We start from the raw sequence: 16,200 nt of genomic DNA, 5'->3' as shown, positions 1-16,200 counted from the left end.
TGATGTAGCCAGGAGGTTGTTAACCTTGAGTGCTCCAAATACTGGGGTAGCGTGGAACGTTTTTTGTACTTCGGCGTAGCGTACATTTTTCCAACCCTCGTCATTAAGTCGTTGGCATCTACGCCCCTGTTCGACTAGCCGATGGTCAGCCTTTGCTAATTTTGGTTCTGCTTCAACTGTTGATGGTGTGAAGTCATAATTGAATAAATTTTCGACACTGCTAGCTGCTTTTAATGCTGCTAGCTTTTTTTCAGCTTCTGCAATTTGTGTTGTCAGCAGTGCTTCCTGTGTGTCTTCGGCGTCAACGGCACTTTTTGGGATAACGTTAAGCGACGGTGCCGAAAAATTTGTATCAGAAAGTGTGCTTTCGGCATCTGATTCGGATTCATCCGCGATACTTTGCTCGCTTCTTGACGATAGGGTAGAAATCTGAGCGGCAATGCCTTCGATTGCCTGAGTCTGATTTGCGAGAAGGTCTACCATTTTTTCAAAAAATGACTGCTGTAGTTGGGGATCACTGGGATCTGATTCGCGGCGAGGTGTTTTGGCAGCCGACGAGCAGCCAGGTTGAGGTGACAACGAGCTCCGTTTTCTTGGGGAGTTCCCTCTTACAGAGGTAAGCTGGGGTTTCAGTGTTTTTACTGTATGCATGAAGACATCATACGACTCTTGATGAATTTCCTCCATAATTTTGTGCGGAGCGTACAGAAGCGCTCGTCCTAGTGGCCACTGAAGCATCATCCTTTTGATTATGCGGTATTTTTTCTCGGAGAGGGAACAGTCATCCGGTGAGTATGCCAGAGCTAGCCTTGCGGTAGGGACGGCGAAGCGTAATTTTGCTTCAACAGCCGGTGAGATTGATTTTCCGAAGAGGTCGGAATAGGATACATTTTTCACCCCCCATGAACGCCAGCCGTCCGGGTATGTATCATCAAGGATATCGACGGTTCGTTGAAAAAAATCCTTTCGATCTTGAGGGATTAGCTCACAGAGAGCACCCATTGTTGTTAGATCCATGGCCTGAGAAAACAAATGAAACACCATTTGTAAGAGTTTACTTTAGGTTTGTCGAATCATCGTGTGATGTATGATGCGACTAAGTGGCCTTATTTAATGCGAGCCGTCGTGCCATCTAGTGCCTCCAGTCGCATCATTTGACGCGACCTGGTCGCGCCATATTATGCGACCAGTCGCACCCTCTGATGCGTCCAGTCGCATCCCTTAACGCGACCCGGTCGCGTCATATTGTGCGACCGGTCGCACCATCTGATGCGTCCCAACAATGATTGTTGCATTATGGAGTGCATACGTTCTGATACGACTAAAATTCGTAATCAGGTTGTCGTTCGTTGCGAGCCGACAACAACGTTGGGATCATAAATGGGTAGCATGTGCCGAGGGCGACATGTATGTAATTATGTATGCACAAACAATCTTTTGTTTTTTTTTTTTTTCTTTGTAGGTTATTTCCCTAATAAACTAGGGACACCCACGAGACGGTAAGTAGATGTGTATATTTCATTATAATTTCTATTTACCTGTGATATTTCGATGTCGTCCTGTGAAGTAGTACTCACTACCGACGACGCCGAGATTCAAAAGCGTACTGAGGAATTAAACTGACGTTCCCTGCCACTGCGCTGACTCGCCGCCGGAAGCGGATACACCCGTATGTTTCCACGATAAACTACTAGATGGCGCTGATGTTTCAAAAGGGTTATCTCACAGTGGGTCAAGCCGAAGGCTCGAACACCTAAATAGCCAACACTCACAAGACATTTTTTTTTTCTTTTTTTATAATATATATATATATATTTTTTTCTTTTCAGCTTTTCTTGTTTTGTTTGTTATTATATATATATATATATATTTTTTTCCGTTGTGCATACCCATACAAATTTGTTTCTATTGCTAGTTTTAACTTTCTACAATATAATTATATCACACGATATATTCTATTGTAGAGTTTTCTTATGCTTTATTTAATATTGCTTATTGTCTATACTATTTTACTTAACATTTTATTTAATTCTATCCTATTTGTGTACTACTATGCCAATTGGCGTACTAGTCACGCTTATCGGCATACATTCCAGTTATTTGTTTAGTGCTGCAATATGTTTTACTACTATTGTGCAAAAGTTTGTAAACGGAACTCTATAGCTGTTGTCGAAAAGTATTGTGCTCAGATTCTCCTTTTTGAGTTGCAGGTTGATCTGCATCTCCAGCTCGAATCTTCTTTTACCGAATTTTGGACAATCCAGGATGATATGCCAAATGTCCTGTTTTATGTCTGGGTCGCAGAAGCACCCTGCTTCTGTTCTCAACTTGAATCTGCAAAGGTAGTCCGCAAAGCCTCCGTGTCCCGTTAATACCTGCACCATAGTTGGCGTGAGCCTGGCTTTCCTCACGAAGCGGTAAGCTATTTTCGCGTCCGGGAGAAAGACTTTCGTGGTCTCTGCTGTTGAGCCCTCCTGGTATCTGCGGTCCCACTGCGCGATTGATGATTGCCTTATCTTATTCTTCACGAATGAGATAGGGCATCGGTCGTAGTGGGACTTTACTTTCATTTTGAGCGCAGCTTCTTTGGCCAGTTCGTCCGCCCGTTCATTCCCCGCTACCCCCGCATGGGCCCTTATCCAAAAGAGTTTAACTGTTTTGTTCTGAGTGCGTAGGTTTCTTAATGTTTTCCGTATTTTGACAGCTAATGGATGAAATTCTCTTTGGTTTTTCAGGAGCTCTAGGGAGGAGCGGGAATCGCTTAAGATATTGGTAACCTCGTGAGTTGTTGCCATTTCCACTGCCCTCCACAGCGCATAGAGCTCCGCCTGAAATACAGAGCAGTAGGGTTCTAGTTTGAATTTCTTATGCTCTACCTCTCTGCCATCCAACCAGCGAGAAAGAGCTGCCCCTACCTTACCCTCAATTTTACTACCATCGGTGAATATCATGTTTCCTACTATATGGTACTCTTCCAATGTCTGAGGGTCGGTATTTTCGAGGCATTGGAACACTATGTCTTCCTCGCTAGCCGGATGCAGGGCCTTCAGGAAGCACTCCTTTTCTTCAATTTCCCTATCTGCCAGGTCCCCGCCATCCAGGTGCTCAAGAGGTCTCCCTCGCTTTGCCTCATAAAATTTTGCCGCCTCTTGCACCCGAAGGTCCAAGGGGAGAACTCCAGCTATTATAAGGGCTGCGTTCAAGGAAATCGTGCGATAACCCTTGCAGATCTTCTGTGCAAAGCCCCTCTGTATGGCGTTGAGTTGTTTTTGCACTGTTATTTTTGATGCTGCTGCGGCCCAGACACTTGCTGCATAAAGAATAGTTGGCTCGATTACTGCCACATATATGGTCCTGATCACCTCCGGGCTCAGTCCCCAGGATATCTTTGCTGATCTGGCCAATAGCTTGTAGAGGTTTGTTGCTTTTCGGCAAATGTTTGCAACATGGGACAAAAATTGGTTACGTTAGATAAAAATTGGTTAGGTTAGATAAAAATTGGTTAGGTTAGATAAAAATTGGTTAGGTTAGATAGAAATTGGTTAGGTTAGATAAAAATTGGTTAGGTTAGATAAAAATTGGTAAGGTTAGATAAAAATTGGTTACGTTAGATAAAAAATGGTTACGTTAGACAAAAATTGGTTACGTTAGATAAAAATTGGTTAGGTTAGATAAAAATTGCTTAGGTTAGATAAAAAATTGGTAAAGTTAGATAAAAAATTGGTAAGGTTAGATAAAAAATTGGTAAGGTTAGATAAAAAATTGGTAAGGTTAGATAAAAAATTGGTAAGGTTAGATAAAAAATTGGTAAGGTTAGATAAAAAATTGGTAAGGTTAGATAAAAAATTGGTAAGGTTAGATAAAAAATTGGTACGGTTAGATAAAAAATTGGTACGGTTAGATAAAAAATTGGTTAGGATAGATAAAAAATTGGTTAGGTTAGATAAAAATTTGGTTAGGTTAGATAAACATTTGGTTAGTTTAGATAAAAATTTGGTTAGGTTAGATAAAAATTGGTTACGGTAGATAAAAAATTGACTACGTTAGATAAAAAATTGGTTAGGTTCGAAAAAAAATTGGATAGGTGAGATAAAAAATTGGTTAAGGTTAGACAATTTTTTTGTTGCATCATGGTTGAGATAACTATTATAATATTATAGATAAGAGTGAAGGAAGTGTAGATGGGAAGAGAGCCCCCGGTGACAAGTCGAAAGAAAAGTCCCAATAGCTCTAGACGGCACTACTGGGAATAATTGATGAACAGCTTCAAAAGAAAGTAATGTTTTATTTATGGCATATTTTATTCGTTTAAATATGTATTTATGTTGTTTGATCTATAAAATATGGAATGGTGTTTGTTTGTGGAGAATACACAAATACTGATATTACAATTCATCATAAAGGACGGTGGTTGACAACTATAATTTTAATAGGAAATACTATTTTATTTAAAAATGTTATGGCTTTGCCAAAAATATCAGTCATTACTAGTATTGATTACATTATGATTTTTTTTTTTCTAAGAAGCTGAGTACATTATTTTTTAGTTGTCTAACACCATCCACGGTGAAGTACAGACAGATAATGTTACCAATAATAATCATATTTACAGTCCATGCGATAAATAATATTTATATAATTATGGTGTTCTTTGATATCACTTAAAGTTATTTAAGTAGCGTGATCAATTATTTTAAAGAGTATCTTGACTGTACAACGCAACCACAAAAGTTAATTAGAATCTTACAAAAACAGTATAGTGCTTTAAATCGAATATAGAAGATACAATTCTCGAAAATACAAGTGCAGGTAGAAATGTATATTTGTGGTTGTACTGACAAATGTCCGAAGATAAAGTATAAAATGGAATAAATGTTAGAGTGATATTTATAATATCATACAAGTTAACATTGCATTGGTTGGGTACATCGTACCGCTGATATTAAGCCCACATTCAGAGCTGTTTTGGAACCCTGGTTCTATGAAACATGTTGACACATGACTCGATAGAACGGTTTCTCTCTCAATATTTACAATATAAAATTGAGTTTGTTTGAATAGGTCTTTTTATATCGAGTTTCTGTTAAAGAAGGCATCGAATTTCTCAATGAGGTAACGATAGTATAGCACCTCGATGAACACCATGGTTTCAATTAATTTAGAACCAGACTTCACCATTCTCAGCCCGATAAACAAGGACTCACTTACGCTTTCAAGCTAAAATGTACATTAACACAATATACTCAGGTACTACTTTACATAACCACCTTACCAACTGAAAATATATGACACCTATTTTTTAATTAATTATTGTTAATAATCTTAATAACTGTTATAACAAAAATCAACGAAACAGTAATTAAAAACAATAAGCTTATACTAATTAATAAAAAGTCACAACGTAAAATATTTCTTCAAAAATAAACTTCATCGAAAAATTGCACTCTTGGACTGTGCATACCAACACAAGAGTGTTATTTTCCAATAAAGCTGTGCAATAAAAGACAGTCTTAGATGAAATGCAGCCAAGATATATGATTTATTGCATTGGCTAACAAAGCTAACCATTCCGATAATCATTCTCTAATAATACTTTTATTGGATTACATATTCGTTGTCCTTTTCTAGGAGAATCCATGACTCCACAAATCCTAATCACTCGTACTTTATTATAAAATTATAGATATTAAAAGTTAATATAAATTAGTACTTATAATATGTACAATCTACATTTTGTACATTCAACATACAATCATAAAAGTATACTGGTCTGATATACTTATGAACACACAATCCATTGATAAGTATTACAAACGTCAGCCGGTTTATGTCAAAATAAACAATTTCTAAAATTTCCCGACATCGAAAAGCCATCTTCCTATAGGAGTAAAAATAAATAAGACATCCATACTCAATATTATATCACAGATACCTAAGGAAGATACGAATTCATCTAACTTTGAGGTATAATACATTGTAGAGTTTTGTTTGTATAAAATATAATAAAAAAACGTACAATCTCAAAATTATATGAATACAACGGTGGATATTCATATTAATACCTCAATCTGAGTGGTCTTCGAGTCATTTATTTCATCTCTGTTAGACTTGAAAGTAATCGCTGACCGTGCCGTCAGCACCATTGTTAATACTGCTTTTGGGGTCCCTGTTGTGGGGGACGTTGATTTTCTCATACCCCGCTGACGAGTCTGATCTCTCCAAGTCAGAACCAGTCGCTTTATCATTGTTCACCCGTTCATAGGGCGGCTCCTTCTTGGAAACGTCAAAATACTTGACACTCTCATAATTGGGATCCGTTTTGGATCGCACCGAGTCATATTTGGAGTCTTTAGATCGCACGGACTCGTACTTCGGGTCTTTACATCTCAAAGATTCGTAATTTGGGTCTTGAGGGTTGACGCTTTCATAGTTTGGATCCTTCGGTCGAACCGATTCATAATTAGGATCTGATTCACTACCAGTGTTGTAGAGCGGGTCGTGCGGCATGGACTCGTAGTTGGGCTCCACACTCGGTTCTTCGTTATTGTTCACCGGCCAGTTGCTATACTTACTGGGCCGTTTGTTCACAGTTGAATAAGTCGGTTGTACTTTATAATTCGGAGCTATGGTCGCGTACGGCGGCGTCGGCGGCTGGTTCCTCAACACTTCGTAGTTGGGGTCCGAGTCCGAAGCGTTATTGTCCGTTTTAGAAATATGTTCGTAACCTGCGTCACTGCTTATTATACTGTTAGGGCCGCTGTCTGTTAAGTGATTCAATTTTAACAGGTTATTGTTGCTGAAGTTTGAATTGGACGCCTTGTTGATCTCTTTGACTGTCTCGTACCCGGGATCTTGGTTAGAAATCTTCCTTTCCTTATGAGCGATGGTTTCGTACCCGTGATTGGTGGATTTCTTTCGATCTATGGTTTCGTATCCGGGGTCGTCTCCGCGGAATTTGGACGTGTGCGGTTCGCCGTCACCGGTAAAGTCTTTAGACTTTCTCGCTTCTTCTTTAGCCTTTACTCTTTTCATGACTTTAGCGTACATTTCCTCGACATTTCGGGACGGGCTTTCGGTGACGCGTTGTTCGGAGTTGGCCGTGGTGTTGGCGTCGGCTGAGGAGTAGTCGCTGTAGTTGGGGCCGTCTATGGAGTTGTAGAGGTTGTCAGCAGGGTTGTCTCGTTGGTCGATGTCGAAGTTGAGCTCTTTAGCGACCAGCGGGCGTATGATGTCGCCCGAGCTAAAGCGGTGCTTCTCCACCGGGTAGTTGCACCCGTAGAAGTCTGACGAGCTGACACAGCTGTTGTTGCGCTGGTGCTTCTCGTTGAGGCTCCGACGTAGTTTCTCGTTGTTGAAGAGATCGCCTGTAATAGAAAATAGTAATTTAAACAGGATTAATTACTATTACTTTGTAAATTTGAAGCTAAATAGTACATGCAGTCATTTGCTTAGGATGAATTAAAAAAAAAAACTAAAAGAGGACAAAAATGTGACTTATTCACATACGTTTTACAACTTCACTCAGTCTCGCATGAACTACTAGAACTGATTCAAAGCAAAAAAAATCCAACAAGGGATGTTCATAAAAACACCATCACCATCAGCCGGAAATCGTCCACTGCTGTACACAGGCTCACCACAATGACCGATCCTCTGCTGCCCGTCTCCAGCGTTTTCCCGCGACTTTCAGAAGGTCAATGGTACGAGCGATGTTCCTCGCCCACTGTCACTTCAGTTTAGCAATTGTTTGCAACCAAAAAAAAAACACAAGAATAACCAATACACACCTGTGCTAGATATACGTTGATGTTGACGTTGTTCAGCAGTAACTCGCTGCGCGGGGTGAGACGGGTGTGTGGAATGTGACGAGTGTGAAGTGTGCGCAGAATGTGAAGTGTGTGCAGAATGTGAAGTGTGTGCAGTGTGCGCGGCGTGTGTTGCGCTCGGTGGGGGAGGCAGTGGGGAGTTGGCGGATCGCTTCTCCGGCTTCGGAGAGCCGAGCGCGCCCGTCGAGTTCGAACATGATGAGGAAGACGCTGTAACGGGAATGAATTAATTTTTTTCTATATAAGGTCATAATATATTATAATCTTCACATATATCTGCGAATTAGCAGTTGACACGAAACATGCAGAACTGATTTTATTTTATTAGTTTAATGCAAGCTTCCTGTTATAATATAATTACCGGAATGCTCTTATGCTAAACGGTAGGTATTATTTTGGATTTTTCATAAAATATATTATAGTACATTGATAGGTACCTTGTCTGGAATGTGTAGCATTGGCCGTGGAGGCGCCGATTTCTGGTGGAGCGCTCCTTCTGAAATGACAAAAAATATATTAGAAATATTTTTTCCAAGTCGGAAAAATTATCGAGATTTTGACCAGTCTGTTGTTCGTGAAAGTGTTAATAGTGAAGTCGCTTATGTATCTGGCGTATATATTACCTGGCGTGGTGGTCTGCGATGAGGTCGGGCGCGGGCTGGCGGCGGCGCGGCTCGGGGTTGATCTGCGCGTACGTGTCCGAGCCCTCGCCCACGCTCGCCTCTTCTATCGCCGCGTACATCTCGTCTGCAACACATTTACATAAATTATACAGAATTGTAGTGACATCGTACCGAAAACTTTGGGGATGATTCAGAACATGACTCCGAGTTAGATCAAGTGGAATTTTCTGTCGCAAAAGTTAGGAACTGAAAATAATGAATTAATTAACCGCCGAAAGGGAAAGATACGGAAAGATAAACGACAGGCGTAAAATGTATGGAACACACGTCAATTTTGGGGAAAAAAATAGTTAAACAACCCTTTCAACATTTTGCATTGATCGATAATCAGACAGAATTATAGAATGGAATTGACAGCATACATCAAGCGGGCTGTATACCAGCGAGATGCCTATTTAATTCGCCTGGGTTTTCATTTTAATCTTAATGTCAATAATTCGAGTCTTTCCTTTTCGGTGGATAAAACACTGATAAGTATAACTTATAACGAAATTAAGTGTCTCATCTGCTTATAGTCGTCTGAAAAAAAAAAAAAGGTGTCTGCAGGAATCAGGGTCATTGTAAGTGTATATTACCGGAGTCGTCGGACACAGTGGCGTAGTGTGGCTGCAGCGCCGTGGACTTGGTGCTCTGCGCACGGATGTTGCTCAGCGGCTCGCGCACTGAGATGCTTGTGTAGCCCTCTGCACACGCACACATAAATAAATAAATCAGAATAATTTATTCAACGTAATTACCATGGAAGAACTTGTTGAAGGTCAATTTAACATTATTGAATCCACGCTATTTCACAAGGTGTTATACATCTTTAAAATCAATGTTGTCCTTCCTGACAGACTACAGACTTTCCAATCAATACAATACAAATTATATACTACTAGAGGGGATTTTTATCATTACCATACCCTCTCCGTTTGATTGAGAGGAGGCCTGTGCCCAGCAGTGGGACGTATATAGGCTATTTATGTGATTTTTATCATTACGTTGGGATACAGTCGTGAGCTTATGTTATGTGTAATACTGCATAAACATGTACATTGTACAGTCATGAGCAATATAATGTACCCACTTTAGGACTCTGTCGCAATAACATATTTGACATTTAGGGTGGTATTAATAAACTAATCTCAGCCTTGAGACTGCTCTCAAGATCATGTCAATGTGACAGTTCGCATATAAAAACAGGGACTTGAGCATGATCTTGACGGCAGTCTCAGCTGAGATTCGTTTATTAATACCACCCTTAATGAGACTTACAGTTCAATTAGTCAAAAAAGTTAATGTGACATGGTACCAAAGTATATTAATGCTCGTGACCGTACTAATATAGTGTAGGAGTGAGCCGTATCGCCATCTATAATGGTTGAGCCAACTGTGGTAGTGAAAACTGCACTTGAGATATTTTTTTTTTCTTGGTTTAAACTACAGTCCTCTAGACTATAAGCAGTTTCGTTGAATGGACAAGTGACGAGAAAAATTAATCAAGATAATTACTCATTGGTGCAAGATTGATACTGGTTCGAACCGGCGCTCCCCGTTTGACAGTGACAATTTATATAGTATTACAATAAAAAATACTTAGCTGCAACGTCGATTGATTGACGCACTGACCTACACATAAGGACCATGACACACGGCTTCGGTGTAACTACGCACGAAATATACCAATTTAATTAAAGTTAGTGTTCGATAAGCGATCGATAAGATCGCATCAGATTAGCTTATCGGATTTTATATCGGACACATATTGCATTTGGAATTACCTGCATTTACTTAGTAACATTTAATTTACCGTTTGACAAATTCAAAAATATCTTCATTCAGTAAGTAACATAGTTACACTTTGAATCGTAATTTGTTACATAACGAAAGTCTCATCCGCCGAAAACTATTGCAGTTTCTCACAACCTGTATAGCCGAGGAAAAGAAGTTGCAAGAAAACCCCCTGCACAGGGCCCTAGACGTTCTTTAAAAATCAAAAGACACATCATCACATAAGAGCCGATAGTCTTTAGACTCTGTGTTTATAAGAGTAGCAATAGTGCTATGAAACATCTTAACACTTTTAAGGACACTGGCACTGCTTATGTACACAATTGGACCGTGTACTAGGTCCAAGATAAATTATGAAATTCTGATTACTTAGTAAAAACAGATTGAAAACTGACGAAAAACGTTTTCTTTTTCTACTTAACTTATTTATGAATTTAAATCAAGAAAAATGTAATAAGTCCGACATTTTATCACGTTTTCTATGACGTTACAGTGTGTTTTTTCATAAAAAATCCATTGTAATTTCGTGTTATTTCTTCCAGGCGAAATAAAATGTTGAGTGTTGCAGTAGAACTAAACTAAAAAATCCAACTTACTGGCAGAATCAGTAGAGTCCCCGCTGAAGTGGGGCCCGGCGTCTTGTGGGCGCGGCGACGGCGGCGTGATGTAGGGCAACTCCTGGCTCGAAGGCAGCTGCCCGCTGATGGCCACGGAAGCCGAGATCACCACCGACTCCGGCCCTGACTGACTCGCCTCCCGCTCGTCAATACGCAGCTCCGTGTCGGACGTCGCGTCTGGCGTTATTTCTACCGTGCTGTATTGTTAACAAGTGTAATGAGTTAGTTAAATGTTGTTGACGAAGAAGACTGCAGTGGTGAAGAAGAAGAATCTTCGCTCGTGTCGGTAGTGGGGTAATATGTTTTATTGACTTGTAGGAACCTCAGATGGTATTAACTACTCGGCCAGACAAATGGGGAGCGCTGAGGGTTCTGACCCGGTAGCATATTAACCTAGAAATCTTACTCGAGTTCGTCACCGTTTGGGACGTATTGGAGTAGTGTTTCCGGGCGTTTTTCGTTTAGAAATCCTACTCCAGTTCATCCCGGCCAGCGGGGACGTATTGAACTAGCATTTCTAATTACGCGCCCCGGTACAATATTTAAGAACACAGGCTTTAGACGTGATAATCATCTATGATCCAAACATTATTCGAAAACAAATGCGACAACCATTGGTTTAGGCCTGTGCTGGATTCGAACCTGCGATCTCAAAGTCAGAGGCAAACGCTCTATCAACTGGGCGACAACACATGATATTATCTTTTTAAAAGAAAAGGTGTGACACAACCATTAAGAATTTCTAGGTATGGCTTATTCATTCAAACTGATAAAGTTCAATAGATAGTCATTCATAAGAATGTCTCAAATCCTTTTCCAAGAACATCATATCGCATTGTAGAATAATGCACCTCTTGTATCAATTAAGTCCAGAATTATAAGGCTACTGCCTTTTTACGAAATGAACTTACAAAATTTCAATCCAATTCAATTACAAATACTTAACAACGCAATATAAGCTTATGACTATACGTTAGTGACATCGTAACGAATACTGAGGGGGATGATTCAGACCAAGATTCTGAGTTAATATCAAGTGGAATTTTCCGGCGCAAAATTCATGAGGTTTTTATTATTTTTAAATTAATACTTTTGCGATGGACAATTCCCTCAGAATCCCTCAAACTCAGAATCGCGAGCTGAATCATCCCTCTCAGTATTCGTTACGATGTCGACACCCCGTATTTCGATTTGGGCTAGTCAGTGGTATACTCACTACAAGAACAAATATTGAAGTAGGTATTTTTTTCATAGGCTTCATTCCTATTTACTAATAAAACACAGTGATATCAGTGGTGTCAAAGAATCTCTAAATAAAACAGTTACTTTATACTCCCGATGTGAATATCTACGCAAATAAATCATCTTCAATCGGACCAATCAGCCAGCAGTTTTATAATTAACACTCTGAGTAAGCTTGTAATAGATACTTACATGTTGTGTGAATCAATTTGATTCTGTAATTTAGCGTATGCATGTTCATATGGGTGGTCTCGACTGGTCGACGCGGCCGCCGCAACCTTGTTACCTGCAACACAATTATCACAATAATATAAGGATTACAACTCGATAGTTTTTTAAGTACCCTACTATCTATACTTCGAGTACTAGCGGTTCCTTTAAGTCACTCATTACTGACAGATAATCCCCAGATTCAAACATAGATAGTAGTGGTGAAGATAAAATAGCGTGATAAACATTAATTCAGTAGCTGTTAAAATCTTATCTTTCCAGGCATGTTGTAAAAGCCGGCAAAGATTATCTTTTCTACCAGGATGGACTATTTATTGTATGGGCGATGCGCTGACCTATCTATAATAACAATGCAGTACGCTCACAAGCATCAATATGCATGCATTATGGTACCATGTCAAATGAATTTATTTGACAAATTGCACTGTAAGTCTCACTAAATGTCAAATACGTTAGTGCGACAGAGTCCTAAGTGGGTAGATTATACTGCTCATGACTGTACATAATATTTATACTAGGACTTCGTATTAGAGCTACGAACGACTAGAAGACAAAAGTGGCTGCAAGTTGTCTTATAGTTACTCGTGTGTCTATTATTAGGGATCTTGAACATGAGTTTATGTATGTTTAAATAAATATAACGGCCTCTATGCTCCAGTGGTTGAGCGTTGGGCTCACGATCCTGAGGTCCGAGGTTCGAATCCCGGTGGGGACATATCACAAAAATCACTTTGTGATTCCTAGTTTGGTTAGGATATTACAGGCTGATCACCGGATTGTCCGAAAGTACCCGTACCGTGCTTCGGAAGGCACGTTAAGCCGTTGGTCCCGGTTACTACTAACTGATCTAAGTACGTAGTCGTTACATGAGTCATGTCACTGGTCTTTGGCGGCTCATTAGTAACCCTGACACCAGGGTTGATGAGGTTGGTAATCCACCTCACAACCCACACGATAAAAGAAGAATATACCAATACCCTCATGACTTTACTAGCTTTATTATCTTAGAGCTGTCACTAGGACCAATAAGGATAATTCTATGATTGCTAAAGCAATTGTGAGTCACTTTTATGTGTACTGGACCGATGCAATTAATAACACGCAATAATGCTACAATCGAGTTAAATATTAGTCACGCTTTGTATATGATTTCTGTTTTTCCTATTGGACTCATGGTTTCTTACAAGGTGTAAAATTGATACCAATTTTGTATGGATAATTAACATGCGCGCTAGTTAACAACCAAAATCTAGTAGATTTTTTTGAAAAAAGTAGCATAAACTTTTGCTTTTGTCCTCCTCTTAAAGACGTTAAGAACGTGTCGACGATGCAACAAGCTAATCCAGAAGGTGTCTACTCAGTCCTACTTTAAAGGAATTCAAGTTATAAGTTGTAGAGAACTGAAATGATGGAAGTGCATTTCAATAAGGGACTTTCCAAGCTATGTAGCTACATAAAGTCCTAGTCTTTGTGTCCTATGTAGAAGATAAAGATAAAGAAGAAGCATATTATATACATAAGCTTGAAAGTATATAAATGTACTTATTATAACTGAATGTACCTTCATCCAAATTAACAGTAGCATATATTTCTGAAGCAGTGTCGCCGCTGTCGTGCCTGCCCATTGGATGAGGGATCTCCGGAAGACTCCTCTGACTGTTCTGAGTTGAAGCCCTGTTGAACAGCACAAATTATTAACAATTTGTAAAAAGAATCAATAAAAAGCTGTTGTTGTTATTGAGGAAAGTGTTTTTGATAAAATTATTAAAGAAAAATTGAGGAAGAAATAGATAACAAACTAAGTTTTAAATAGATCTACTGTTTTATCACAGCTAGGTTAGCTAGGTAGGTTAGCAAAAACATTCTTGTTTAAAGGTAGCAAATTACAGTATACAACTAAAATCAAACTAAAGTAAGTAGGTATACAATTTCAAAGTCTTTGTTAACTTGTCGACAAATAGATTTATAAATCATGCATATCTAATGAGACAATATATGTTGCCACAATACTATTGCAGCATCATTTAAATATGAATGGAAACAGGACTACATAAAACGTCTGTAATGAAGAATACAAATGTTACTTTTAAAAAAATCTCTATAGATTCATGCAAACGTTATAAGAATATTTATGTAGGAAATATAAAAATCACATTGTATTTTATTAACCCAGGGGCAAATCTAAAGCCCAAAAAAATATCAGGTACCACCCATGCTAAGACCAATTAAGGTAAACAGATGATCCAATTTAGTCTGTTAGTGGTTTTAATACATATTTCTACATTTGTAAGCTTCCATTGATGACTAATACTAATGTTAGTATGTATTAATAATTTTATAAGTAGATATGTTAAGCTAATGGCTACAATTAATGACTTAAGATTAAATAGTCAATTTATTACTGTTGAGTTGAATATCCCAATGCCATAACTTTATAATAGATGAATAGAAACATGTAAAAATATATATTTATCTGAATTGAAACATTTAATTAGAAAGATTACAATGGAATTGTTTTTATCATGATTTCAGATTTGGATCTGAATATTTGAGTTTGAATGTGTGAGTTATATTTGACTTGCAACTGTTTTGACTTTAAGTTTCTGGTTTTTAAGAGAATAAAAAAATGTTTGTCATTGAAAATATTGTGTTTTCCTTTTGGTTTTGAACAATTTGAGGAACTAGCAATTTATGTATGGGACACTGTACAGGTTTTAATACATAATTCAAGGCAGTAATTATTAAAGTTGAGTAAGGGTAAGGTATTTTCCTCCACGTTAGCGTTGGGTTAGCACCATCTAACACATGCTGATCTAGGACAAACCGCTTGACAGACGCCGGGGTGGTGGGTGTAGGTGACGGTGCCTCCTCGTCAAAACGTATTTTGACCACACCAGCTGTTCCGACCAATTCACTTCTGTTAAATAATATTGTATACTATTCAGCATATTGTCCAAAGCACTTTTGTAATGGTATTTGTGTAAAACATCCATTAAATTAAATAATCCATTTAATAATTTAAAAATAGGAAGTCTTTACAAATTAAGTATTAATTTTAGTGAAAGAAAAAGCATTTGTGAACATTTTTTAACAAAACAACCTAATTTAAATGTTAAATATTGAAAACAACATGTGTAACACTACAATCATAGATTGATAAAGCAAATTCAACCATAACTTTAATAAAAACTGATTAAAACGAATACTTGTACGAATTTCAAAATTTCTTTTAGAAATTGCTAGTCTATAATATAACTTTATAGCCTAGTATAAAAAAAGGGTTTCCCTTTTTTATGCTACAGTATAATGGAAAAATAAATGAGTAAGAGAAAAGTGATATATAGAAATTCTTACTTTTGATTGGAATTTTTGCAGCCGCAGACGCAAGCCGAGAGCACCGTGACGAGAGTGGTGAGCACCCCCAGGCTCACGGCTATCTCCACCAGCGTATACATAGCTATTGTTACTAATCCCGGCGACACCACTCAATATTTTCCATCACAAACCAGAGCCTATGGCATACCCTCCCAAAGAAACGTTTCAAACGCACAACTTTCTTCCATTTGAGTAAAAAGTATTGGAATGTAGGGCACTGGAGTACGCTACCCTGAGCACTTAGCCAAGAGGGAATCTACGTGCACCTCTACATTCTCAGTACCAAAAGACACTCTATGATAAATCAAGTTACTAGGACTGAATTATATCGTAAAAAATAAAATTCAAATGCGAAATACACGTCCTCAAGCCCGATAAACATTGACCAATATCATTACAGATAAAAAATAATCAATTTTGACAGCTTGATGGATGTTACCATGTTAAAAAAAG

The 16,200-nt window shown here is 38.5% G+C and overlaps 2 protein-coding genes across 4 annotated transcripts; both read right to left on the bottom strand.

The window, feature by feature from the left end:
* Nucleotides 1-2,096: 2,096 nt before the first annotated feature.
* Nucleotides 2,097-5,178, bottom strand: LOC126370390 (uncharacterized). Its single transcript, XM_050015228.1, has 2 exons — nt 5,118-5,178; nt 2,097-3,424 (listed from the first exon to the last, which is right to left on the bottom strand). The coding sequence occupies exons 1-2, from the start codon at nt 5,176-5,178 to the stop codon at nt 2,097-2,099; spliced, it is 1,389 nt and encodes a 462-aa protein (XP_049871185.1).
* Nucleotides 4,289-16,131, bottom strand: LOC126370043 (nuclear transcription factor Y subunit alpha). 3 transcript variants are annotated; one of them, XM_050014683.1, is made up of 10 exons: nt 15,727-16,131; nt 15,197-15,289; nt 13,934-14,046; nt 12,334-12,427; nt 10,879-11,096; nt 9,085-9,192; nt 8,450-8,573; nt 8,264-8,322; nt 7,788-8,036; nt 4,289-7,364 (listed from the first exon to the last, which is right to left on the bottom strand). In XM_050014683.1, the coding sequence occupies exons 1-10, from the start codon at nt 15,825-15,827 to the stop codon at nt 6,103-6,105; spliced, it is 2,421 nt and encodes an 806-aa protein (XP_049870640.1). In that variant the 5' UTR covers nt 15,828-16,131; the 3' UTR covers nt 4,289-6,102. The 3 variants fall into 3 exon arrangements, with proteins under 3 accessions (XP_049870640.1, XP_049870642.1, XP_049870641.1); XM_050014685.1 differs by having other exon boundaries at nt 15,197-15,269; XM_050014684.1 differs by lacking the exon at nt 15,197-15,289.
* Nucleotides 16,132-16,200: the final 69 nt, after the last annotated feature.

Source organism: Pectinophora gossypiella, chromosome 10 (genome assembly GCF_024362695.1).
Source record: "Pectinophora gossypiella chromosome 10, ilPecGoss1.1, whole genome shotgun sequence".
Classification (NCBI taxonomy): domain Eukaryota; kingdom Metazoa; phylum Arthropoda; class Insecta; order Lepidoptera; family Gelechiidae; genus Pectinophora; species Pectinophora gossypiella.
The sequence above is the reverse complement of the archived record's forward strand: the minus strand, read 5'-3'. Positions and strand labels throughout refer to the sequence as shown.

Excerpts from the sequence above, each read along its gene's own strand:
- LOC126370043 (XM_050014683.1), bottom strand. The coding sequence starts at position 15,827 with ATGTATACGCTGGTGGAGATAGCCGTGAGCCTGGGGGTGCTCACCACT. Across the intron at positions 8,037-8,263 it reads TGCTACACATTCCAGACAAG|CGTCTTCCTCATCATGTTCG; the intron begins GTACCTATCAAT and ends TTCCCGTTACAG. Across the intron at positions 7,365-7,787 it reads TCAACGTATATCTAGCACAG|GCGATCTCTTCAACAACGAG; the intron begins GTGTGTATTGGT and ends TTTCTATTACAG.
- LOC126370390 (XM_050015228.1), bottom strand. The coding sequence starts at position 5,178 with ATGGTGAAGTCTGGTTCTAAATTAATTGAAACCATGGTGTTCATCGAG. Across the intron at positions 3,425-5,117 it reads CATCGAGGTGCTATACTATC|CAACAAACCTCTACAAGCTA; the intron begins GTTACCTCATTG and ends TTTGCCGAAAAG.